The sequence below is a fragment of the Bombus fervidus genome, chromosome 2 (genome assembly GCF_041682495.2).
Source record: "Bombus fervidus isolate BK054 chromosome 2, iyBomFerv1, whole genome shotgun sequence".
Taxonomy (NCBI): domain Eukaryota; kingdom Metazoa; phylum Arthropoda; class Insecta; order Hymenoptera; family Apidae; genus Bombus; species Bombus fervidus.
This window is the reverse complement of record NC_091518.1, coordinates 11,706,973-11,733,428: the sequence shown is the minus strand read 5'-3', so window position 1 is coordinate 11,733,428 and position 26,456 is coordinate 11,706,973. Positions and strand designations below refer to the sequence as shown.

Here is a 26,456-nt window from a genome sequence, read left to right as displayed (position 1 = left end):
CTTAGATATTTTTGATTTCGATAACGCGTCCCGTTCGAGAGTTCACACAGTCGTTTCCAACTTTTAAAAAAAAGTCGTTTTCTGGACTCCATCCATGCGAGTCGTGTCGCCGTTGCATCCATTAGCTCGTGAAATCAGGTCGGCAGACTTCGAATATTTCATTGATGAAGATGAAAAAAGATGCAAACCATAGAGTCCTGCTCACGAGGTGAGCCAAAAAGAGATCAGAATAAAACAATTAGAAGAAAGATAAAAAAAAAAAAGAAAGATGGGAAAAGAGGAAAATGAGTAAGTGGCAAAATTCAATATGGAGAGTCTTAAAAAAGAAAACTCCAGCAGCCGTCGGTCGGCCACTGCTGGTGGAATAGATTTAACGACGGTGCTTATGCGGCTTTCATAAACCGATGACCGGTTGAAGGGACCGTTAAAAAATTCGTATGGCCAACAATAGCACGAAACGATCCGATGTCCCAGTTTTCTCCATGCGGCCCATCGTACGCTGTCCCGTTTTCTCTCTTCGCAACTTCAACGATTTACGACGCGCGGTACACGAGCCACGTAAATTCGCATCCGACTCGTACTGGGAAAACAGTGCGTGATATTGGCCAATGTTCGACGAGCAGGATCGTGTACACGGGTCGAGATAAGCACACCATAGAACGAGACCTTGTCGTTAACCGACATGACAGAACATTAGCTTCGACTATCATTTTATTTAGTTGCGTTTTTTGCAATATTTTTTATTCTCGTTTGACTTTTGTTCTTTTTTTTTTTTCGATGTTAGTATACCATTTTAAACTCCGCTTAACTTAATCAAGTTATCTGAATTCGAGAAATTTGGAGAAATTTCGTGTGGTCCTCTTACTTTACTTAATTCGAGATATTCATTCAACTTGCTAATCTCATCCTCCTTAGTCAAGTCACTTGACTTAGCCATTGTCATCAAACCACTTGACTCGAATTTATGTAATCTCAAACACTTTGCCGACATGAACTTGTTATTTTACTTGACGTGAGATATTCTTTCAGATTTCTACCCTCGTCCTCATCGATCAGGATATTGAATTCATGTTGCTTGAATTCGCATTCCTAATATACGTACCTGTTATTTTATTTGATTTAAAACAAACATTGTTCTTTCCAATTTTAAATAAAAATAAAGTTCTTTCAGTTTTTGTTTGACTTGAAAGGAACAATAGTCGTTAGCTGAGGTAATTTCACCCCTAGTTTTAATAGGTTTTTTCTCAATATCATATTAGGTATCCATTGTTCACCATTAAATGTCCGTCCGAAGTAAAGTGACTTAGATTTAAGTCGAGTAACCTGAAAAATTCCAAAGGATTTCAATTCAAGCAGCTAATCTGGACGAGGCTCAACGTCGTCCTATTTGTCGATCGACGAGGTTCTAACCAGCCGTCCACGGATTCATAGAGCGGAAAAACGTTTTCGCTTGGTCCGCTGGAACGATTTCTGTTTGCCAAGTCGCGCTACGAAGCGTGGCCCAATTCCGCGGGAACCTTTTCGCCAATCGAATTTGCAACGTTTACCTAGCGATTTGTAATCTCCTGTTTACCCGTGCCGCGCGCCTTGTTACGAGTTTTTCTGGAATTAGTTGCGGGACCTAGTGCAACGCGGGGACAAGTGTAGAGAAAGAGAGAAAAAAGGACGATAGGGACAGGAAATCAACGAGAAAAGAGAACTGGTATAAGCCTAGGTGAGCTGAAATAAAATGTATTGTTCTTCGGCGGTTACGCGGCGGACCCTTTTATGCTAGTAGCTCGACCAACTTTGTTCGAGTAAAGGCACCGATCGAATTGCCCGCTTGGTTTAAATACAACGAGGTGATGTGTGTATTCGTTTGAAAAAGGGAACGCTCGTTGATGGAACGAGATGAATCGTTGAATGCACAGTCTCTGGAATTACTTCAGTAACTGAACAAACTTTTCTAATTATCGATCTACAGAGTAGAATAGGAATATTTGTACGAGGCAAATAAGGATCGATTTAACGTTGCTGTATCATACAGAATGATAGAAAGAATGAAACTTCACTTCAATGACTTACGGTGAATGTTGAGAGGAATAAAAGGTATTTAATAATCCATTTTGCTGAGTGAAATGTACCTTTGTACTTCGTACGTGTGTACCTAAATAAAAGAAACGATTTAGAAATATATTGATTAAAATGGTAGAAGAAAAATTGTTAGAACATTACGACAAAAATTTTCAGTAGTCCGGAGGAAATTTTAACAAGACAAAAAATGTAAAAAAAAAGACAGGTACGTGATTTATCTTTCTTCAACATGGATACGATATTCATATGAAATATGACTTGGCGTATGAATACATACGTATTCTCAATTATTCCATTCATTTCACTTTTTTGTCACACAGTATAAATATATATATATAAATTTTCCATACGTTCCCATATATTTTTAATCCATCTATTCGTCATAAATAAGTTATACTCGCATTAGGTATCCCAATTAACTTGATACGAAACTAAATGACAAAAAAATATATCTTTTGAACAGTTAAACGCTTACAATTAGACTTTTCTTCAAACACCCTGTATAAAAGTATACATGCACATATCGATCGAGACTGATTAGCATAGGAATTGCTGTAACCAGCCCGTCATACGCAATGACTAAATTACCCTACATTCATTCCTTTGCCCCGGAGCTCGTCGCGAAAAATTGCCAACGCCAGATTAACCGTACACTCTGTACGTTTCCCTTTATACCCTTGTTTAAAACCGGAATCATATAAGTTCTTCTCGCGAATAGCGTTCGCCCAGTGATGCACGTCACAAAGCGAGGCCGTTCCCTTTTGTTCAAAGATAAAGGCTGAAAGAAACGCCATAGTATTTAGAGTGGAGAAACGCGGTAAATATTGCTCCGCTATTATGGTCGGGTGGGAACAGTACTCGACTCGTTGCAATTCGTTTGTTAACATAATGACGATAAATTTTTATCCCGATGTTCTTTCGTCCGTGGTTTTTCATCATCCACTTTGCCGTCGTCACTCGATGTAACTATACGATTCTGTCTGTTCGTACGAACGTGTATCTGCGTGTATCCATCTGTATGTGTGTAATTGTATATATGTATATGCGAGCGTGTCTACGTATATCTATTTACGTGTGCGTGTCTACCCTACCGTATATCTATACGTACCTGTGTGTACATCTATATTTAACCGTCTCGTGTCTAGCTGTATCTGTGCGCGTGATATTCGCGTAGTGCTCATTTTCTATGAAAGAGCGCGGAATTAACCGCGAATAACGTTAATAACCCCACGTAAAATAGACCCGCAGCCTGTTTAAATTTAACTGCCCCGGCGAAAACTGCTTCGAAATTGCTTCGCCAAGACCGCGGCTGGAATTCCATTGTGCCAGACCTCCCCCGTGTAATAGAGAGCCGCGTGCTTTCTCTCTCTCTCTCTCTGCTCTTTAACTTTACGACGGCTTCTCCGTACTCGCTCGTTACAATAAACACGCCGTCACGATGGACGCTTCAGAAGTCACTCCCGGGGACTGCCGGTTTTAATATTCCGGCAAAGTGGCCGGGAACAATTACCCGGCCCAACGTCCTGGTTCTTATTAAACGTCTCTCTTTCTACCCTCCTGTGCACGACCTTTATCGAAACACCGACCTAACCGCAGCTTTCTTCGAATTCGAAAGTCGTGCAAGAGAAGTTGAGTGGTAAAAGGGGATGAATGTTGGAGCTTGCGCGGAACATCTCAAGAAAGTGTTCTTTTCTTGGCTCGTTGGCTTGATAGCTTCCTTTTTTTATTTTGCAGTTGGGGGAAACCGAAATTGGGATGCTTGGTTGGTGACAGTGTGCCATATAATAATCAGTTGATAGACTTGTTTTTTATATCGATAAGTTTGATCATTTTATTTTGTTATTGTAGTGCAATATGCAAAGTCGTATTTATTTAGTCGTATTTAGACGAAAAGGATCGAAGAATGGTGGTTGGTTAACTGATCTCTGTTGTTGTGAATATTTGTAAAACTAATTGTGAAATATGATGACTAGTTGACGGCCTTTAAATTTAACACTGTGATCTTGTTACGTTACTGGAGTATATGGAACTATTAAATTATTAATTAGCAAAATTTAATCGTTCATCAAGAGTATATTTTTTCAAATATGTTCTAAATTCTTAATGCATTCCTAAGTAAGTAAAATAATTTCATAACTAAAGTATGAAATAGAACATCTAAATAGACAATACAATTTTTATATTCGTGTAGATTGTAAAAAAGAAAATCAATGTGCAAGCGATATTGGACAATGAATTTACGAGTTCCAGCAATAAACCAATTTCTAAGGTAGCGAAAGCTTTAGTTGAACGAGCCCCTGGGGGTCCTCGAGTTAAACTTCGTAGCCGCAGAATCGCCTGATCGTCGAAACTGACCCGGACTCGTAAATAATAATGAAAGCGGTCAATCGTTAATTCGAGATGCGAAGTTTCCGCGTTCCTATTGTATATCGTTGAATCGCTAATTAGGTCTTCGGGACACGAACCGAAATCGATTGATTTCCGACTTTACCGGCAGAAGTCGTTCCGGATGCTGGCAATTGGAACGATCGAGCGATCACTGATTAATTTATCGCCCCTAAATGAGTCTCCCTGTTTCATCCAATTGGCACGATGCAACGTGACTGATAATAAGATATCTCGTAGCCTGAACAGATCGATAATGATTATCGCCAAATGCACCATCGGACACAGAATTTATGCCACCGAAGAAATTATACGATATTCCAAGTTTTTTTTCTTGAATTTGAAGAAATATTAACTGGTACTGTTCTATACCACGTACAAACGTTTAAATGTTCCACGTTTTCGTTGTATTTAATTGTTTCTTCGAGAATAATTCTATTTTTTAACGTTGAAAGCGATCTAGTAAAATAGAGGATATATACAATCTAATGGTAGGTCGCGCATTATAAAACGCTTAAATTTACTGTGCTTTTCGAATTTCTTTGACTCGATCTCGCTTTCCTCTCGTCAAATAGAATTTCACGTCTCAGAAAGATTTAACGTAACGCTGAAACGAGAAATTATGATAAGGATTCTTTCGTATTTTTCTTAAATCTAAGAAATTCTTTAATTGCAAATCTAAGCTAACCAAAAAGATATCTCTATCATTATCACGCAGATTGCTCAGAGAACAATTTATGATCCTCAATGAATAACGGCGCCATATAAATTTCCCAGGTTTCGTTAATAATATGGCATAATATTCTCTTTCGAGTCTGCTAATTACATAACATACGTTCAAAAAATTTGCATTTTTAACTAGAACGCGATTCATGAAACTTGCTCTTTTCACGCGGGAAGATCTTCTTATCGAACAAGTTTTGAATAGGACACGCATTCATTCGTAATATTTCTGCAGCCATGGCGGATGTGTAATATACGGCCGCGCAAAGGAGACGTTTAAAAAGACGCGCGTCGAGACGCACGCGACGAGTTCTATACGAAGGGAAATCGGTGAACGAGGATATAAGGGGAATAATAAAAATCCCTGGAAGCTACAGATACCATTCGATCCACGCGGATATACGTCGCGTTCGGTATCGTATTCATCGATATCCCACCAAATATCGGCAGTCGATAGAACCTAAGAAATTCATGTTCAATCCAGACACATCCATTTACAAGGTAAAATACGGCTAGCTAGCGTGATGTTTCCTGTGTATATACATATACGTATACATGCATACATATACAGGGTGACCTGAAGGTTTAATAATTAAGCTTTGTCAATTTATTCTACGAGTATAATGAAGTAAGAATTTTACATATATACATCTAAATTTTATGAATATATTGTGTGTGTTATATGAAATCTTTTGGAATTTCCTTAGCCCCGTAATGAGACACGATTATCATAATTATATTAGTGGAATTTGAAGCCAATCTGCAAGTGCATATGATATTTATTGCAGATATGTGTTTAGTAAAAGATTAGTATTTAATATGAATAACAGTCCTGAACATATAATTACTGTTCAAAATGGACCATTAGATATTGTGGCTTATCAATGTGTTGAATAATTGAATGCACAAGTACTTGGTAACCTTTGCTAAATACATGCTCAACACAACAAACATAGAAAGAAGACTAAAAAGGAAACACCCAACAGACCTCACAAAGGATATAACCTAGCAAACACGATGATGGTACCCCGCTGGGGGTAGCCACCCATATGCTACAATTTTATTTTTATTTTTTTATTCACTAAGATATAATATTTTACCAAATGTCCTTCTGGACAAATTGTAAAAATTCAAATAAATAAATAAAAAAAAAAATACATGCTTGCAATAAATATCTAGTAACTTGTATGTACGTCTTCAAACCAGCTAGCGTACAACGTAATCTTGTCTTATTATAATACTAAAACAGTTTTTAAATATTTTATATAACATAAACACGTAATTTGATTCTGACTATAATTGAAAATTACAAGACTATGGATTGCGTGGTACGATACAAAGTACGTACAATATTTCTATCTTTCATTTTAGGTATAAGTTGTTCAAAGAGCAAATAAACCAATGAACAAATCATAAAGAAAAGATAAAGAATTACTATTAAATCTTAAGACACCCTGTACATGTGTATGTTCCACGATTTCGTGCTGGCAGAACGCAAAGTCGCGTGGATATACATATGCATGCATTGTATCTCCATATGTATGCGTTTTCGTCTTGGAAAAGTTGCGCGAACATGGGCCACATCGGTGCCATGCCGTGCCTGGTCGCTTGTCTCCTCGTCGAATTGCCAGTCGCGTTACGTGGAAAGGCGGAAACGAATCCTCGTCATCCTCTTCTTCGTCGGCCCCGTCTTCGTTAACGTTAACTTCTCCGAACGAAACGGTCGATGTCTCGTTTAAACGAACCCCTTCATGGCCAGCCGTGATCTTACGCGACTACTTTGCCCTGCATTTCCAAATGCCATCGTCAGACGTTGTCACGTTTATCATATGTAGAGAACGAATGCTATCAATGCAAGCCGAATGAGAAATGTTCACATAACTGTTCACATAACTGTTCAGACTGTGAATTAGGTTTATAATACCAAAGGCGATTGAATTGTGAAGATTAGGGGTTGAATGTGGATAATAGGGGATTTAGGTGAAGATTTGTGAGCAAACGCATATATGCAGAAGGATATAGTGGATACGTGTTCCGATAAATGCATCAGGACAATTAAATGCATAATACAGATGCGAGTTTATTTCAATCTTCAGATGCTTCATTCGTCGGAATAACAATTTGTCAGAACACGCGTTCGCTGTAATTATAAGCTAAGTAGGAAAAGGCTACAAATTGCGATTGTCAAATTTAATGGAACTTTTAAGTCATATAGCAAAATTCGTTTTCTTTATACAATATGTTCTGTTCTAGATCCTTACATTTATATTAAGTTTCAGCCGTCATAAAAATGTTTAAGATAAATTGGCAAATTGTATTTTAATCGGTCTACCATAGAAATATATGTTCTCGTTATTTTTAAGATGTTCGTCCAGTTGCTGATAGAGGAGTTATTAATGGCTAATCGTTGGACCTTCGAGATTTGTTTCTCTGAAAAAATCGCTTCTAATTTCTACCGGTGTCTAGAAGTTCGCCGTTTACGTTTGCAATGGCGCAAAAGAATTCCAAGTGGGACATTCCACTTTACGTTGAAAGTTACGCTCGAAAGCAGAAATTAGAACAATTTAAAACTCTCTAGTGCTCGACGACGGAACAAGTTGGAACTTGCTAACGGTTGATCTTAGAACTTAGTAAAGAATGAGCTTAGGACCGGGTAAAGAAACCTGGCTAGCGGACCGTTAGAATTGTTTGGACACTGAACGAGCGAAACATTCGATACGTCTGGACGTTCCTCGACTTGTTGAGCGTTAATACTCGGATACCGTGGAACAGTATTTCTACACCCTGTCACATTAGCCTCTCTATAGAATCTTAACTTCGTGACACTATTCATGAAAAAACTATTTTTTAAAAGTAAAATTTTTACGTTTGACGACCACAAACGAAAAATACGATAAATTACGTTACCTATCTTTTATAGAAAATCATCTTCTCGTCAAATACTAATTTTTATCTTGAATATTTCACAAATTTTAAGAACATGGATTATGCTAATATTATTTATTCGTTTCACTATATATGTCGATTCTTGCACGTACATTTTTGTTTCAATTAAATCAATTTTTCATCATACACGTTGTCTTCTTCCATCACTTTTATTACCAAACACCAAGTTCCAAATTCTATAGGAAGCTTACATATTAAATTCCCAAACAATACATTCCCATTGTCGACAAAAAGTATTAAGACCATCAATAATATAGTTACAGTAAACTTCCTTTGCAATTCTGACTAACAACAGGCTACGTTTCTCAAAGTTGATGTATCACCGGTATAGCAAAACAGGCTCTGAAGATCTTTAAAATTCGATTCGATGTCCGATGATCTTCCTACGAATAAAGGACTCCGTTTTCCTTTGAGAAACACCCAACTGCAAGAACTTCCCTCGCAGACGTCTCCCGTAAGCGCGTGCATCGTGTTGCATCGTCCACTTCGGTAAGCGTTACTAATGAATGAAAATCCGGATTGGAAACTTTCCTGTCACCCGTGCCACTCTCCGTCGTGCAATCGGCTTTGTCCATTTCTCAGCTAGAAGACCGACCTTCGTTGCTTCTTGTCACTCGATTCCTTCTATTTTGTCGAAACAACTATACGTCTGTACGTTCTACGATTTTCTCGTAAACGATACGCACATTCGTTCTTCCACATCGACCTCGCGCGTTGCATTTTCACGCTCTCCGTGTTTTACTTTTCCACCTTTCGCCTTCGCCTCTGTAGCAACCTTTTATTTCGTTTGCTTATATCGGTTTCTCTCCTCTTTGAAGCGTTGGGAGCATCGTCAGGTGTCCGGGCTATAATCCTGTTCGAACTGAACTCGATCGGGACAGCGGGGATGGCCCAAGGGTCGTGGCCAATGGCGTAGCAACGATTCCCTGGACCGCACTTGACCGCTCTTTTATTTTCACGAATTCCCCGTATCCCCCGATTCGCTAAAACCGGCCACGGCGGGATTGTCCCTCGGACAATGTGGAGAAAATTCCCTAGATTTTAGTTGCGTCCATGCATCTGCACGGGTCCCGTCCATTCCCATGCCGGAATTATTCAGACGTTCAAATAAATTTGCTGGACAATCGGTGGATCACACGGGAACGTTTATACGAAAGCTTCTTTTCATCTCTGGAAGGATATTTATGGATGTGTAATTGTAATATCGCGCTTTGAAAGATGTAAAATGTTCAGTTTCAATGTAGATTGGCTCGTGTAGACTGATATTTAAATACTTCGCTGCAGAATATTATTATGTTCGTGTCCTATGTGTTATACGAAACGTGCTGAAATTTCATTAGCACTGTATCGAAACACTGCTATTACGATTATATGGGTCAAATTTGAAATTAATTCGGAAACGTGTATGGAGGTTACAAAATATTTATTGCAAGCATATATTTAACGCAGGTTACCACAGTATTTGTACAGTCAATTATTCATTAGATTAATAATAATTCGCAATATTTAACAGGTTATCTTTGGTGCTAATTACTTTGGTGTTTAAGACGGCTGTATATATTATATACCAATCTTTTATTGTTATTAACGTCTCGCAAACTTTCATATACATTTTCAGATTGGTTTCAAATTTTATCGATATAATTATGACAATCGCGTCTCGCTACAGTGCTAATGAGATACACTGCCAAAAAGTCTCGTATAACACGCATAAAACATATCTACAAGCGCTCGAATAATTTCGCGTACATTTTCATATACGAGTACATAATCTCAGTTGATCGATTCAACGATACCAAAAAAAAAAAAAAGAAGTATAATCTATTCTTCGTTGATAGTGGCGCTTCATCGTTTCTTTCCCAACGGCGATGTCACAATCATTAGAATTCATCTGTATGCGATTTGAAGAGAAAGTGAGAAAGGAACGCTTAAAGGATGTTTTTCAGCGCGAAAACGAGTTGCCCATTTCTCCGATTCCCTCTCCTGACATTCGTTGTACATACACATATACATGCCTATATACATGTACATATATAGAAAGACAAGTGTATATGAAAAGTTTTAATGGCGTTCTGCAGGCCAAGTGTTTCGTCAACATGGGCAACGAGGGAACGACGAGGCGTCACGTCGATGGAAAAAAACTTTAACGAGGTGCACGAAGGAGGCCCGCCGGAAATATTAGAGAAGTTTTAAGAAAATGCAGCTTAAGCGTGTGCACGCGCGCGCGAGAGAGCTAGCACAGCCAATGCGCGGGAATAGTCGCGTCGATAAACTTCTTTTAGAAGGGAAAAAGTAGCGGCGGAGGATAGGAGAGAAATCGCATTGGATCGTCGGCGGTGGAACAGAATGGAGGCATTCGTCGAATGCAATTTTCCTGGAGAACTCGTCGAATACCGGGCGGAATTGTGATTTTAAACATCGTGTCGCGCGAAAAAAGAAGAATTTCCACCGCTTCCTGCCTCTCGTCTGCTCCCTTTCTTCGATCCTCTTTGAAATTCGAGCGTCCGAGCAATTTTTGTCGGCTATTCTATCATTTCTTCCGTTTTTTCCTCTTAATAGATAAAACAGATAAAACACTGCTTTCGCGATAATCGAAGATATAATCGCTATGTATGAAACATACGAATTATCATAAAATTGTTACCAGCGTTATTTAGATTCCGATCCTTTACTGATATTCATAAAAATATGATAACCCATAAATATCCGTAATCTAATCATTATCGTCATATTGATATATTTATGCATAAGGATATTCGAATTCGAAAATACGTACGTGTATGAAACAAACCTTGTAGACGTAGAATCGAAGCAAAGATCAATCAGTAGATTCATAGTAAACTGCTCTGTTCAAACGGAGCAGTTCTTTACGCTTTCGATGGGACCCTTCATAATCTTCATCGAGTCAAGCTTCAAATTAGCATCTGATCAAAGAATCAAATCTGTACCTTCATCTATCAACTACGTTCTCAATAAGAGAACAGCTGAATTTATCGTCAAACCAGGGCAGATTGAACAATTTAAATAAAAATCAGATCAAACATATTCTATCACGATAGACATCATACAGATGCTCGTTATGTATGTAAAATATTCGTCTCGTTTCCAGCTGCGATGTTTCACAGCGCATCGTCGTGCAAGTGTAAAAGAAAGAATTGTACAGAAGACCAAGAAAGCAAACCGACGAATTCTCGAGCAGGAGTTGGAAGTTTCAAAAGAATAAGGCGAAAGTTAACGCGTACCAATCCTTTGATCCGGCTCAAAGGTTGAAAAAGTATTCATCGTCTGAAATGCCGACGGTTAACGAGACCAACGTGCTTCGAATCGCGAAAGATCTACCTTTCTTTCGTATAATCCAAGCTCGAACTAGGTTTAGGCTAGTGGATGGTCGTTGGCGATTCAGAGAAGCATAAAGTCGCGTGCGAGCACAGAGAAAACGGCACGCGTCGAGAGTCAACTATGACCGAAACGTTTGGATTTCCGCGTGTCGCATTCGCCGCGAACGCCAAATTGCACGCCAACTCGCAAGACGAATAGTTCGACGTGGAATGTGTTGTAATGAATCCACGAAACGTTTCGAGCGTCGCAAACCTCGTGGCCGGATTCTCCCTATTTGAACAATAGCGCGAGAACTGTTACTTAGGGGCGGTGTGGCGGACATGCAAGACATATGCGGCATTCCACAGTTTGCCAACTGAATTGGAGGAAGCGATGGAGGAGAAAAGGACTTTCGGAAACGATATCCGATGCTTTTTTGACTGATCAATAAGAAATCGAGCGAAGAGTTTTGATTAACAGTTGTCTGACCAATGTATGTACTGTATATATATACGGTGTATATTCTACTGAGGAGCTATATTTTTCTATGTGCGTTTGATTTTTTAACCACTGGTAGGGAAATTGAAAGAATGTCTGCCCAAAGCAAGTATGATCTACTGACAAGAAAATTCTAAACCGCTTGATTTTTCAATAGCCGCTAGCCGTCTGGCTAGTACACGTATACTCTAGTAATAAATGGACTTTATACGTATAACTACGTTTGATTTTTCAAACATTAGCGGGAGAATTAAATGAATATTGAAACAGGGGTGTCCGGCCAGTAAGGGTATAATCTACTTAACTGTTCAACAGTTACTGAGAAAATTGGAAAAGTGTTAAAGCAGCACGCGCATCTAACCAGTGTCCAGACTGAAGGTATAATCTACTAACAAATAAATTTGAATACATTTGATACTCCAACAATTGTTAGAAAATTAGAGTGCTGGAACTACAGAGGTGCCCAAAGGCTATAATCTATTGACAAGTTCTAGACGTCCTAGATTCTATAATAATATGTCTGACGTGAATATAATTTATCGATTCTAGACTCCAGTATGTCTGATTCTTGAATAATTATTAGAAAAGTTGAAGAAACGTTGAAGTGTTGGGCCTACCGATGAGCAGATGTTAACGCCTTCACTCAGATCGGATTTTCATTACTAACGATACTATATCGTTTCATGATTAAGTATATATAATCTACAAATAGAAATAGAATTTCATTTGAAAAAATAACAAATTAATTTACGCGCCTGATAAACTATTACGCTTTCTTTTTTTTCAATAAAATCAGAGTCATTATTCAGGAAAGTCGTAAAACTGGTGAAAGTACGAAAAAGAACGTCTATATAATTTGGCGAGTTGATTTACGCCGCACGAAAGTCTAAAAGAAGTTGGTGTTACGGTAGTTGAGCTTGTCGCTGATTTATCTGAATCGGCAAAAATCGTTGGATGAGGAATAGCGGTTACAAATGTACTTCCCGTAAAAGGACATAAATTTTTTTCCTACGACTAGCGTTAGAGTACATAGAGCGGAGAGTCAGTCTCTCTCTCTCTCTCTCTCTCTCTCCCTCTCCCTCTCCCTCCCTCCCTCTTTCTCGCATAGGGTACATAGGAACGCTGTAATCCGAAGTGAGGTAAATCATTCCAAGGTGCTTAACGGTGTCCTCATTTTCACGAAGCTTAACCGTTGTACAAGAGAAATTGCATTTCGGGGAGGGCCAGGCCAGTCAGGGCCAGTAACGCATGCATCATGTAGCCAGGCAAAAAAAAAAAAAGAAGAAAAAGAGAAAAAAAGTCATCCCGGAGAAGAACAGTTTGAAGTAACGTCAATCGTTTCTCCTTGAATTGAATTCATTTTTTCCCATCATCCCGCTCTGCTCTACCTGTTCTTCCCTTCCTTCCTTTTTTTATCCTCGTAATTACGTTCTACGTGTAGACGAAATTCCGTGAAACCAGTGGCCACTTTAACCGTGAACGCAACCCCTATACACATACACACCTACACATGTAATAGATAATTCTAACAAATTACATCGCAGACATAATGCACCGTAAATTAGCGAAGAATCGCGGTCCGCGTAGTGACTGCATTTCCGCTGGCTCGTGACCAGAGAAAGGCACTTTGAGAGCGCTCTAATTCAGTACAGAAAATAAATTGTCGGAAGGTGCTCACCCGTGTCCCCTCTTTCAAGAAGTACGCCCATCCATGAGACAGAGACAGAGATACAGAGAGAGAGAGAGCGGGAGGGTAACACGAAAGCATGGAACTTCGTGAGAAGCAACGAGAGCTGTACCGAGAGAGCGTCGCGATACGAACGAGCTATGGCGAAGAAGAGATGCAGAGGAAGGGAAAGATAGGCAAAAGGTAAAAAAAAAAAACAAAACTAAACGGTGAACGATGAAAAAGGAACGAACAGAAACAGGAGACAGAGAGCGGAGATATGAGACGAAAAAAGGTCTCCTTTTTGCGCAATTTGCCCGATCGTAGGAGCAAATTTTTCCCTGGTATACAAAAGCGCTCGACATTTTAAAACACGGAGGCCACGAGGCTCGCGATTGTCGCGTGCTCGCACCATCTACTCCCTTTTCTCTCTGTTCGCCCTTTTTCCCACTTTTCTCCTTGTTCGAGCACACTTGCTCACTTGCTCGCTCATTCTTCTCTTTCTTTCTTTCTCTTTCCCTTGCCTGTCTATTTCTCTGTATGCACGTGGTACTTGACGGAGGCGTGTATATGAGAATCGACAAACACGAACGAACATCAGCAGCGTAGCCCACGTCCCCGGAGGCTCGCGTTATTTTATGTCGCTTGTGACTCGAGAGCATTGCCATGCCCCCGCGCCTCAACCTTCTGGTTCTGCTTCCACCACCGAGTGCCAAGCATCGAACGAAACACGAAGACAGAAACAACGGCCAGAGGGTGAAACGACTGCGAGAATGCCGTTCTATGAATACGTTTGGAAGTTCAAACGCCTATGTGATTTGCATGTGTCTCCGAAGTGAGGCGACCTGCCGCTCGAGATAGACGCGCAGCCCCATCACCGACACCAACACTTGCGTTGTGTATCTGAAACGACGATAGATAGATACCCCGATGCCGAAGGTGAAACCCGTATTCTTGTTTTCTATGGACGATGCTCCACTTGTGAATGAAGTGGATGAGATGCGTTTCAGATTGGGAATTATTTAAAATTTAATGGCAAGATAAAGGTGGATTTTTTTGAACGTTATTTTTTGAAATATATGTATATTAGAGATTGGCATCGGTGAAATGTACTTTTGTTTCCTACGAACACCGCTCCATTTATGAAAAGAATGGATGAAGCGTATTTGAGGTTAGGAATTATTTGAACCGTTTAGACGCCGATCTATTCCATAAATGAAAAAGTATAGGAAACTTTAAAATCTATCTATCTATGAACTTAGGGGAGTAGGTCACTTATTTCTTGAAAAGATTGAATATTAATCGTATACTTATATAATGAAATTAAGAAGTTAATAAATTAATAAATTGAAGAATTGATCAGTTTGGTTTCTGAGATGCTTGTTTAAGATTCGAAATAAAAGTGTATGTAAAATTGGAGAATTATTTTTGTTATCGAGAGAAGATTATTATTTGAAATGTATACATAAGGTTCGATTCATACTAATATTTGATTGTTCCATTCTAATATTGTATTAGAGATCGTCGAGAAAGTGGAATTCAGTTGATGTAACGAACATCATCATCACGAGGGATTGGAATTCCTAGTAAACAAACCAACCAATTTAATATCTGTAATAGCAATCAGAAACGTTCGACGTGACTGACACGCGAATCGACAGTAGAATGTGACCTGCCTATGGTCAGACATGCCTGAACATTATACTGACTAGTATTCCACGACAATTCAATTTATACAGCCAATCTACTATTTTACTATGTTACCAATCTATACCAATCTACCACTGTACCAATCTATCAGTAGGAAAAAGCACTAGACACAAATTGCTATGTCAAAATTCGACAGAATTCTTGTCACGTGTCAAATTATAGTTTGTCAGAGACCTTCTCCCCATAATTTCACAATGTAGATGGCTGCATCCATGGACAAAAAATTGTGCTGCGAATTTCAATTTAATTTATAAAGTCACTCCACTAGTTTACTATGTTGCCAGTATAGCGATCTATCAGCTTACGCTGTTACGAAATAAAAATGAAAAAGTTGAACACCAGATTACTATGTCAAAATTTGACATTGTTATATAAAAATTACTGCTTTATCGGTAGTCCGCAGACTTTTATACAGTTTATGAACAATTTGAAAAATACTGCAAAAATACCTAGAATATATAAAATATCTCAAGTATAGTACTCGTTGCGACACATACATATTTGACGGATATAACACCTCTCTGTACTTACGTTCTATCTTTAACGATATTCCTGAAAATATAGATTTACATAAATATCTGCGGTTTGTTTATCAGTCATCCAAGTTATTAAAAATTTCTCACAATCGAAATGGAAACCATTCGCGAAAGATAAAGAGGGAAGGATTTAATATTACTACCGAAACTGTAGCTACCACGAAATAAAAGGAAGAAACTAACGCACTAAATCGCTATATTAAGATTACTACTTTATCAGGCTATCATGGCTTCACGATCCAAATAAGCATCATTCACGAAACAAACCACAAGAAAAATATTTAACAATTCCACCCTGTTTAATCGACCATTCGCGGAGAGAAGCGATCGCAAGAAAGCACCTCAACGGGAGTCGTAAATTCCCATTACGATTAGATAATCGACGTCACGAACTGATCAATCCCCTTATTTCTGTTAGGATAATAGGAGATGGTTCACTGAATTAACAGGTATAAGTTACAGTTTATTCCAACAACTTTCTAAAGAAAATAGTTACGCTGCTGTGTATGTACAAGTTAAGTAGGTGATTGATCTAAGGGTAGAAACCCGGTAAAGATATGTTGACTATTCTAACGATGAAGAATAAGTGAAGTTTAGTGACGATGTTGTGTCGGAGGAAAGCTAGTGATAGGTGTGTATAGCGCACAGGACCATCGGATTTGTTGATGACAATTTTGATTAGGAAAGTGAGGGCAGTAGACATTGCTTTTGATTGGATAACAAGAAGGTTGGTGGACTAGGATGGGTCTTAGCCGCCCTTGATAGAAAGTTGCTAATGGGAAGCATCATACGTGAGAAAAACTAACTTTCCCGTGTCAACCCGTAGTAGACAATAAACTTTTGAGAACAATTAGGTAAAAAAATATTTGTTTGATCTGAAGGACCTTAGCTAAAAAATTCCTGAGATTTATGGTAGGTCCTTAAGGCTATTGAGGGTACGCAGTAAGGATATGCAGACATCTGGTTGCCATCTTGTTCGCGGTGTGTGGCCTGGTTTAGGTAGAGAGTCGGCCGACGTAACACACCCAGATTCCAAACTACAGTTATACGCTCCCATAGATAAGAAGAATTATCTTATTAAATTGCTATATACGAAATTTTACATCCCTTTACAAAAATTACTACTTTCTTTGCCACTGAAATTAACGAAATTCCTTCACACTGAAGTAACTTCACAATCTAAACGACAGTGATTCGCTAAAGAAAGCGCGGTACAAAAGATTTAATAGCAAATTTCGATGAGTTTCTTTGTAAAGGTTCACACAGCATGTGCACGAAATTCCTCATCCGTCGCGAGCCATCCGGAGGAATCTCATAGCGCGCACGGAATAGACGACGCCCGTCGCCGCTTGAAAATCGGCCGAGCATCGTGAAAGAAGTACGCAGATCATGAAGGATGCTTCTGGCATCGGTACTTACATTGAATGCGTGCACGTGCGCGGTAAACGATGCGCGACGTTGATACGCCGGCGATGCATGAATGCCATTGAAGACTCTGACAGCTTGGCGCAAACGGTCCGAGAAACGAGGGAGCGTTTCATTGAAACTTTTTATAACTTCCGGCGAACGGCCGAGCATTTTCCTTGAATCACGGTGGATTTGTTTGGCGGTTAGCGTCGGCATGTTCAACGTGAACGTTTCAAGGGAGGAGAAGAAAGTCGCGTTCCGCTGAAAAGTTGCGTAAACCCTCTCTTCTCTTTTTGTAGTCTCAGAGAGAAAAATGTCGACTTGCGTTTTAAGTGGCGTTTAATTTCACAAAAAGGGAATATCGAAATGGGTACACCAATGGTTAAAATAATTAACGGCGAAATATTTCATGGAAAGGTCACTTCACTCGTTAATTCCGTTATTTTTATGGGCAAAAGGAAACTCGTGAAACGGAATGTTTTACGAGTTCTACCGAATAGGTACAAGCTTTACCCGAAAAAGGCTATATTTACGGAGAATTTTTCGTTTGTATTGCGCTCCCTGTCAGAGTAAAATCGTAAGCGGCGATGTTTATTGGAAGAATCTTTTGCTTTATTTCCATGGAAGGAAAGTTCGTCGGTTCGGTTTAAGGGAAAGCTGGTTTACTCGGAAAGGATTTCCGTAGGAGGATTGATGAAAGGGAAAAGAGGGAAAAGGTTTAATCGAGCGGAAGCATGCTTACCATCGTACGGCTGCCGAAGCCAAGAAGAACGTCTATGAAATCAATCTATCCTGCACTTGATTTTGGAAACTTGTTGTTAATAAACAGGCCAGCTTGTGAACGAAGAACAGGTTCACGTAGAACAGGACGTTTAACAGCTAAGAATATTTCCTGTCATGTAGTATTGCTTGCAATATTTGGAGATTCCAGTGTCATCGCTCACTTAAGGGATACCAACACATAGTATTTCAATGTTTGCTTAATTTAAACATGATTCTAAAATAGATAAAGATATAATAACCACTTATTATGCGTAATTATTATTTCGAAATATAATACTGAAAATAATTAGAGAATGCCTATTATGAGACGTTTTATTACGTTAAACGATAAATGATGAAATATAGGAACATGTATGGAAAAGTAATATAAGCTTGATAAATTGGTATATTATCCGTATGATACTGCGACAAAGATTTTCAAACAGTTACTAAAAAAAAAAGAAAATATATAGTATGTAAAAAATCGAATTGACACGGAGAACGATCTTCTAATTGTAGCAATGTAATATATGTTATTATATTTATAATATGTTTAATATATTTAAAAGATTAATTGTCTCTTCTTGAATAAATTTATTTGTAAATAAATCTTTGTAGAACGTTTATAAATTGGAGATTCCTTCGTATATATCAAATCATGTATCAAAGGAAAACGTTAATCCTCTTAGTGTAATAATTTCAGATATTTTTCTTCGTCTTTTATCTTTCCAATTCTCTTATTGTTTTATGTAACACCCATATTATACTTCTACATTCAAGAATCTCTTACTTCGTTATACCGTAAATGGCAGCCCTTCTGCAGAAGATTCCGCGTTTAATCCGCGCGCAATTGAAAATGCGTCTTCCGCGCGAGAGTAGAAGAACCGTCGATCCTTCTCATCTCGATAATGTAAATTTATTCTCGCCGATTAATCTCTCGCGTCTCACATTGGACTTGGCCAGGCCGCGCGGACTTTTATCGTCCAGCGAAAACTTTAATGGAAAGATTATACTCGAATGCCAGTAAACTTCGGGTAAATTGAAACGCGAATGAGATAGCTGATGGACTAATAAGTGTGTAGCGATCGGATAATACCACGTGGAGAGACGCTCGTCACTTATCCATCAACTTGCCGAGCAACGATTGCAACGTCTATCTTATTACCGATCGTGATTTTGATGAAAGTCTCGGAAACAGAGAAGCTGAAAAAAAAAAAAAAATGAATTATGAACACATCTCCAAGAAAAATATATTGATGCGTTATTGAGCTCGGTGAGATTGAAATTTGCTGTTTATGGGATATTATAAAGGAACAAACATTGAATTAATATATTTTTATAAACATAGAAATGTTATATTTTACAAGATAAATTGTTGTGAATTGTGAGATTTCGGTGAAATAATGGTAGATACATTTAACGAATAAATAAAAATTCTCCTACTTCCTGTAAAAATTAATACACTCCGGTCTCTAAATTCGTATTTAACATTTTGTTATTATTCTTGTCGACATTCTCGTTCTTTCTATTGCTCTGCTTTTTATTCAATAGTTATTCAACTATCTTTCGAAAATATTCTCAAGAATATCTAGATGTTTAAAGTATTTTAAAGACATATCGAATCTTCAATGACACTCTATGTTAATTTACACGATAATTCCAAATGTTCGATCCAAGATATAACACTTTATACTTTAAACCTAAATCACTCGTCATACGTGTACCGTTCCAGCATAAACATTCTTAATTCACTCGACGAGAAATTCTATCGTTCGCACAATTACACCGAAAAAATTGAAACAGGAAATCAAATAGGGAGCCATTTGATCTGTCGTGTATGTAACATTGCGTTCAATTTTTTAGAAGCATCGAAACAGGAAAAATTGTCCACCACTCGCCGTTCCAACCTACCAATACGTCAACGATATTTGTATTCCCATGGGCGTATTATTGTCACAAATATTTCTAGACCCTTCGAGTTGTGTTTGCTCGGTCGATCAATGAACTTTCACCGCACGATATAAAATAGAGTCACGAAGAAATCATAAGGGAAAGATTAGAATTTCTACGATTTGGTTGCCAGGCTTAATAATCTTTCAATTTACATTTCCGCTCGTCGATCGACATTGTACGATAGATATCGTGGAATGTGACTATGGACTACGATTCCACGATGGAAACGTCCGTTCGATTCCTTGTTAGATCATTGTGCGCCATGATTTCTCTGGCAAACAAGAGGAGAACGGTGAATTGCTACGACCGCGATCTAGCAAATACAGAAGTTGTAAGCGTAGGTAACTATGTCGGTTATACAGTTAAGTCAAACACAGTAAACGACAGTGAAACTATAAAACCAGCACAAACTTTTTGAGAACCTTACGAGTTAATTATCTTAATAAACCAAGGATCTATTTTCGATTTATTTTCATTTTCATTACCTTCCATACTCTTACATCATTATCTATCACAAAATCATTGAAAGATTCGTAAAAAATTAATTTGTCAACAAATCGCAACGTAAAATGATAGCAAGTCACAGACGAGGAAAATCTTATTCTGAAACTGATCATTTTCACTTTCTATACATTTCTCAATCTTACTATATCGTAGGTAATACAATCAACGTCCTATTTATAGGAACCAAGCATTTTACTTCTATAGGTTCGTATCGCAAAGAAATAATATAAATAACCGTAAATTCCGAGATAAGTTAGGAGAAATAATATTTGTAACATAATTTCTTTCCACCTTCTTATGACGTTGATCGGTGTGCCTTCCGAACGACTCATACGTACAAGTCGTACATATAATAACAAAGTTAAATTATGTGTTTCAGGAGCGTGCAATCAATCCTTGGGGATGGAGTCTGGCGACATACCGGATTCAGCCATTACGGCGTCCTCGTCGTATGTGACGAACGTCGGTCCACGAAATGGCCGGTGAGCGCATTACTTTTACGACGTACCCTTTTCTGCGTACCCTTGGTCGTCGAGCCGCCGTTAAATGGTACCACGGCTGCCTTTTTAACGCGCTTCCTAAAGGGAGAACAGATCAAACCGTCCCGCGACAGACACGCTTTCTACATTAACGTGCCGCTCATAGATGCCACGGCCATACTCCTCTCGCCTTCCCCCGCCTGCCTGTTTTCTGCTTTTCTTCTTCCTCTTCGTCTCTTTCTGCCATTTCTGCTGTCTCTCATTCGCGTCTGTAATTTAACGATCGCCGGCTGTCGCGGCCGTTTCGTCCGGAACTTTACTTTTAATCACGTCCAACGTTGAATGATAAAATTAATCGAGGCTCACCGCGACACTGTTTCCGCTTTTTCTCCTGGCGTTTGCGAAAATTACCAGTAGCAGAGGAGGGAAAAAAGCGGTTAGCTCGATACCGTTCGGGGCGAAGTTACGCGCGGCATTGGCAGTTTCCCGCAAGAATTATTATCCGGCCGTAATTGCGTTGTTATTGGGATGAAGTGAAGAAGCAATTCGCGTGATCGAGCACCGGCCACGACCTTGTCTTCCTGTACATGCTTCTGAACGTTCTCGTGCTGAGCATAGAATTTTTCTATCGAGTTTCATGAAAAATGAAATTGAGACTGCAGCTTTATGAGATTAATCAGGAAAGAAGAGGATATTCGAATGAAATTATTCGAAGTAGCTGTTAGAACGTTCGTTAGAATGTTCGTTTAATTACTGCCGCGGAAAATTGGATTGCTAATGTTAAATCCATATCTTTATGAGTATAATTAAAAGAAATGAAAATTAAATAGATACGTGTTTTACCCTTGAAACATTCCGCCCTCTTTAGTTAAATCGTCTTATCTCGCATTTAATTCATTTTTCAAGATGTGATGAAACATTTAAAGCTCTTCGTGTTCCTTACTTTTAAGTGAAGTTACACATTATACTGGCTTTTATCTGCGCTCTTACGAAATAATGACTGAATATTTTAAATTGAATGAAAAGCAAGAAAGGAGGCATAAAAGAATAATAAAACTTCAATTATCTCGAATGTTTCGAAATGATAGACAGGGTTTAAGTAAGTAAGGTAATATTATAATAAATGCTTTATGTTGTAATTTTCTCGTATATCTTTGCACATATGTTATGTGCATTCCGTACATTTTTGTATATTTAAATTTGCTATAAACTTGTATAAACATTCGTAATCTATTATTACTTCGCGTGTTCGTTTCACGAGGACGTTTATTGAAACGAGCCTTTCCTATTTACGCGTGGCAGCGATATTCAGTAGTAGTAGACTGCCGTGGTCAGACACTGGAAGCACCTTATAAATGAGGACCGTTCAGACGGCTGGAACACTTGGCGTTGCCATCCATAAGGGATGGAACTAACGTTCCACCATAATAAATACTTCGTGAAACTTCACTGAAATTTCTCACAGCCCTGAGAAATTTCAGAAAGAGCCACGCCAAAAACTCCCAGAGAAACAAATACCTTAATATAACTTTAACCGCTTGAACCCTTTAGCTGCGGGTAGCGAATACCTTAATACACGTTATTCTTTGTAACGTATTCAGTTACTCTCGTCGATTTATGTAGCAACAAAAATTTTACCAAAATGTGTAAATTATAAATAAGCTAATAAGTGAAGATGTTAATTATTTTTTCGTGGAACGAACAAATTACAAATTTAAATTATTTAGTAATAACTTTTCGAATAAATTACAAATATATAAAAACTGTTTTTATTTGGTCTACAAAACGTTTTTACAACGCATGGCTGTAATGTAATACAGAACCAAATCGTTGCTGATATTTTTATGCTTAATTAAATTACATCCTTTTAAAATATTCAAACATTTCCTTCCTTATTTACAGAAAACATTTGTGCATGTTAAGTAAATTCCATTAGGCGTATTAATAAATCTTTCATTGCAACAATGATGTAGAAGAATTATATTCAAAATTTCGTGCTTCAAGTGTGTATACCTCGAGCACTAACATGCAAGCATAATATTACACAAACAAATGTTCACTCGAATTCCATCAGAACTAGAAGATTAATAAATCACACTTTTAAATCTTCCAATGCAATATCGCTACTCCGCAACAGGCAGATCGATCGACTATTATTCGACGACTATTCGAATCTTCCATCAAAGGATGAAAGACGATGAAAAACAAATCGATTCTATTTATTTAAACCTCGTGTCCAATAATACAGCCAGTCAAAAAAAAATGCTACGACAAACGCTTTAACAGCTGAATACCAACATGGGAACACACGGAATGAAATCGACGTCGTTGACTCGCAAGAAAAACGCGACGGATCCTCTGATCAGTCGGCAAGTTAACTTCGTTATTAGGTAGGGAGCACGAGCGGGTCCAATGGGTGGTAAAAGTTTCGCGAAAGTTTCATTGGGTCGATTTAGAGCAAACGTGGGGAGCGTCGGGACGAGAGGAAACGCGTAAAGGAGGGGATTGGTTGGAAAAGAGAGAGGTTGGAGAAAAGAGGGAAAGAGGGACGGTGGAAAGAACTGAATCCCGGATTCGCTGTTTAAGTACACTTCCCTCGAACCGAAGAAGTTCTTGAAACCGGCGAATGGCCCCGTGAATTGTTCTTCTTTGTTCGAACGATGCTGTAATGGCCGGAGGACTATAACTGCGCCTAGACGGAGCTCCTCGCTCTTCAAGAATCGGTGAAACATTAACTTCGCGCCGCTTCCAAAACTGGTCTCCCTGCAATTCTTTATTAATTGGATACTTCCAATGCGATGTTACGAGACTACAAGACCATACGAAGATGACAGGCAAGAAACATGACAGACTATGGATTTTTATGCAATTTCACTCTTTTATGGAGAGAACTAAAGAAACGTAAATGTAAATGTGAAAGAAACCTGCACAGTAGCTTGTTTCGCGAACTAAAAGCTGTAACGAAAATTATAAACATTATTTTTGTACTTTTATTTTTATCATAAATTACTCAACAGTCTAATGAGCAGCAATTTTCGAATTCAATAATCGACATAAATTTCGTATTACCAAAATTGTCCTTCTGTTCGGTTGTCACATTAAAATGTATTCTTCCGTCCTGCTGAACATTGTAAAAATGATTCTCGACTTTATCGTTCATAAAATGCTGTCAATTTCCCGGCTACTCCTAGAAAACTTCTATTTATGAGTATTCCTAGCAATGTCCTAAAAATTTATTCGGTTGAAAGTATTATTTGTTGCAGCAGATCAAATAAGAGTTTTTCGTTTCTCGATTCCGAGCATCGATATTCTCGATCGTTTGGAATATTTCGTAAACATTGGTCACGTTAATAAACATTCATCGTCATGAGAAGTCCCGTTAAAGAAATTTAATTAATTAACTCCGTGCAACTTTAGACCAGGAACTTAAAGTATCAATTATAGCTTCCTCTTTCTCTTTCTCTCTCTCTCTCTCCCTCTCGATATTTGCCATGTCTCTGTCCACTGCGGGCGGAAATATAATATCAATTAATTATGTCTGTCCAATTGGAATGAAAAATGACCACTGGCTATTGTAACTGGTAGAAAGGAGAAGGGGTTGAGGGTTGGTTGGATTCGGCGATATGGCGTAACGATCCGTGAATTGAGCTCGTACGATTTTGACGTGGCTACATTTTCGGTACGATTATTATTGTGCAATTTCAGTCGGTGCATTGGCAGGCCCGGTCGAACGAGGACAAATTTTCAACGGGAATGAAAATTGATTTTTGGGAACCCTCTTTTCGAGCCAACGCGAACTGCTGCGCGTGTCAAATTTCGATTCGTAATATCAATGCGATCGAACGGTTTACCAATTTTCTGTTTTTTCTTCCTTTCACTATTTATTTTTTTCCACGGATATTTCGTCAGTTCTCTGAAACGTGATTAATGAATTTTACGAAAAATCCAGTGATAAATAATCCAGAGAGTATTATTGAAAAATTATCTATTTGAAATATAACAAAGTTTTCAATGTAGTTTTATGGGATTTTAATCCCTCTCTGAATTTCAATGGAATATGAACGCGTATAAATATGTGTTTAATAAAATCTCATCAGTACCCTTGATGAACTTGAAATAGAAAAAATACGACTTATCTATTTTATTTGTTACGTACTAAAATATTAAAATAACAATTTGAAGATGCACGTAACATTTAACTGATACTAATCCATGCATTATTTATAAGAAACGTTTATATCCAACTTATCTAGTTATCAAGAAACCAACGCAGTAGTTCAAGTGGAATAAATTTCATCGATCTCACGTAGCTGCTCTCGTAAACAACTTAATCTAACTTGTTAAAAAAATATCATCCCTTAACCAGAAACTTCTACGATGAGACAATTACAAGTTGATAAATTCAAATCAATTTCAATTAAGACACTTTCGGTCCTTTAAAATAAAATGATACTTGAGAAAGTAGAACATCCTCAAGTAAAATAAAATATCCAAAAAAGACTAACGATCCAAGTGATGAATTAACTCACATTTCCCAGCTAATAGATTAAAAGGAAAAAATTATCGGACAAACGAAGAAAATATCTCCGGAATTTTTTCTAAATTATTGACCCTATTATCGAAACTATCGATATTAATTATTGAAATTATTAACTAACGAACAACTTAAAAAATTGTCTCGAGATTTTTCAAGAATTAGTCAGTAAAAAATACTCATATAATATTGAAAGCGGTCACGGAGTAGCCATCGATCTAGACGTTTCATTAACATTCATCGAAACGAGCCGCAGCACGTAACGCTAACAAATTCTGACGAAAACAGGCTGCGGAAGGAGACAGCAGGCGGTGCCTGGTGCCCGAAGAGCCAAATAGAAAGAGGAATTCGTGAGTGGCTGCAAGTAGATCTTCCTGGGCCTCACGTGATCACTGGTGTACAGAGTCAGGGTCGTTACGATCACGGCCGTGGTCAGGAATACGTCGAGGAGTATACCCTCGAGTATCGACGTCCTGGGTTCACCGAGTGGCGGCAATATAAGCGCTGGGATAACAAAGAGGTACGTGTACTCACGTCTATAGCATGTTAGAGCGCGCGTGTGTTGACAGTGGAGAAGAAGTAAGTTAAGTCGGGCGATCCTGAATAACGTGACCGTAATCAACCTACCTACAATTCAGGTTTAAGTAAACTTTGAGTTTGGCATGTATTTCATACAAAACTCTTTCAATGAGATTTAGGTCGGCAGATTGTAGAGACCAACACGTGACTCTTAATACATTACGTTCTTCTTGTAACTCGAGCAAAGTCGTTATTTCGCACGAATGTAAAATCATCGTTGATCAATTGCTTCCTTGATAATTCAAACCAATTGTCAATTCAGATTTCCGATAAACTTCAACGAGTTTTGCGCGCAATTTTCATACAAAATCTTTTCAACGAGATTTACAGTGGCGAACAAGAGAAGGTTAATAAAATAAATATAAAAAGACGATACGCGAAAT

The 26,456-nt window shown here is 38.3% G+C and overlaps 1 protein-coding gene across 2 annotated transcripts in view; it reads left to right on the top strand.

Moving 5' to 3' along the window:
* Positions 1-26,456, top strand: part of LOC139991959 (discoidin domain-containing receptor 2) — a 143,991-nt gene that overhangs the window by 84,215 nt on the left and 33,320 nt on the right. For both annotated transcript variants that reach the window (XM_072012386.1, XM_072012377.1), the window contains exons 3-4: positions 20,861-20,963; positions 25,783-26,014. In XM_072012386.1, coding sequence (XP_071868487.1) covers positions 20,861-20,963; positions 25,783-26,014 — 335 coding nt within the window. The remainder of the gene's footprint in view (positions 1-20,860; positions 20,964-25,782; positions 26,015-26,456) is intronic.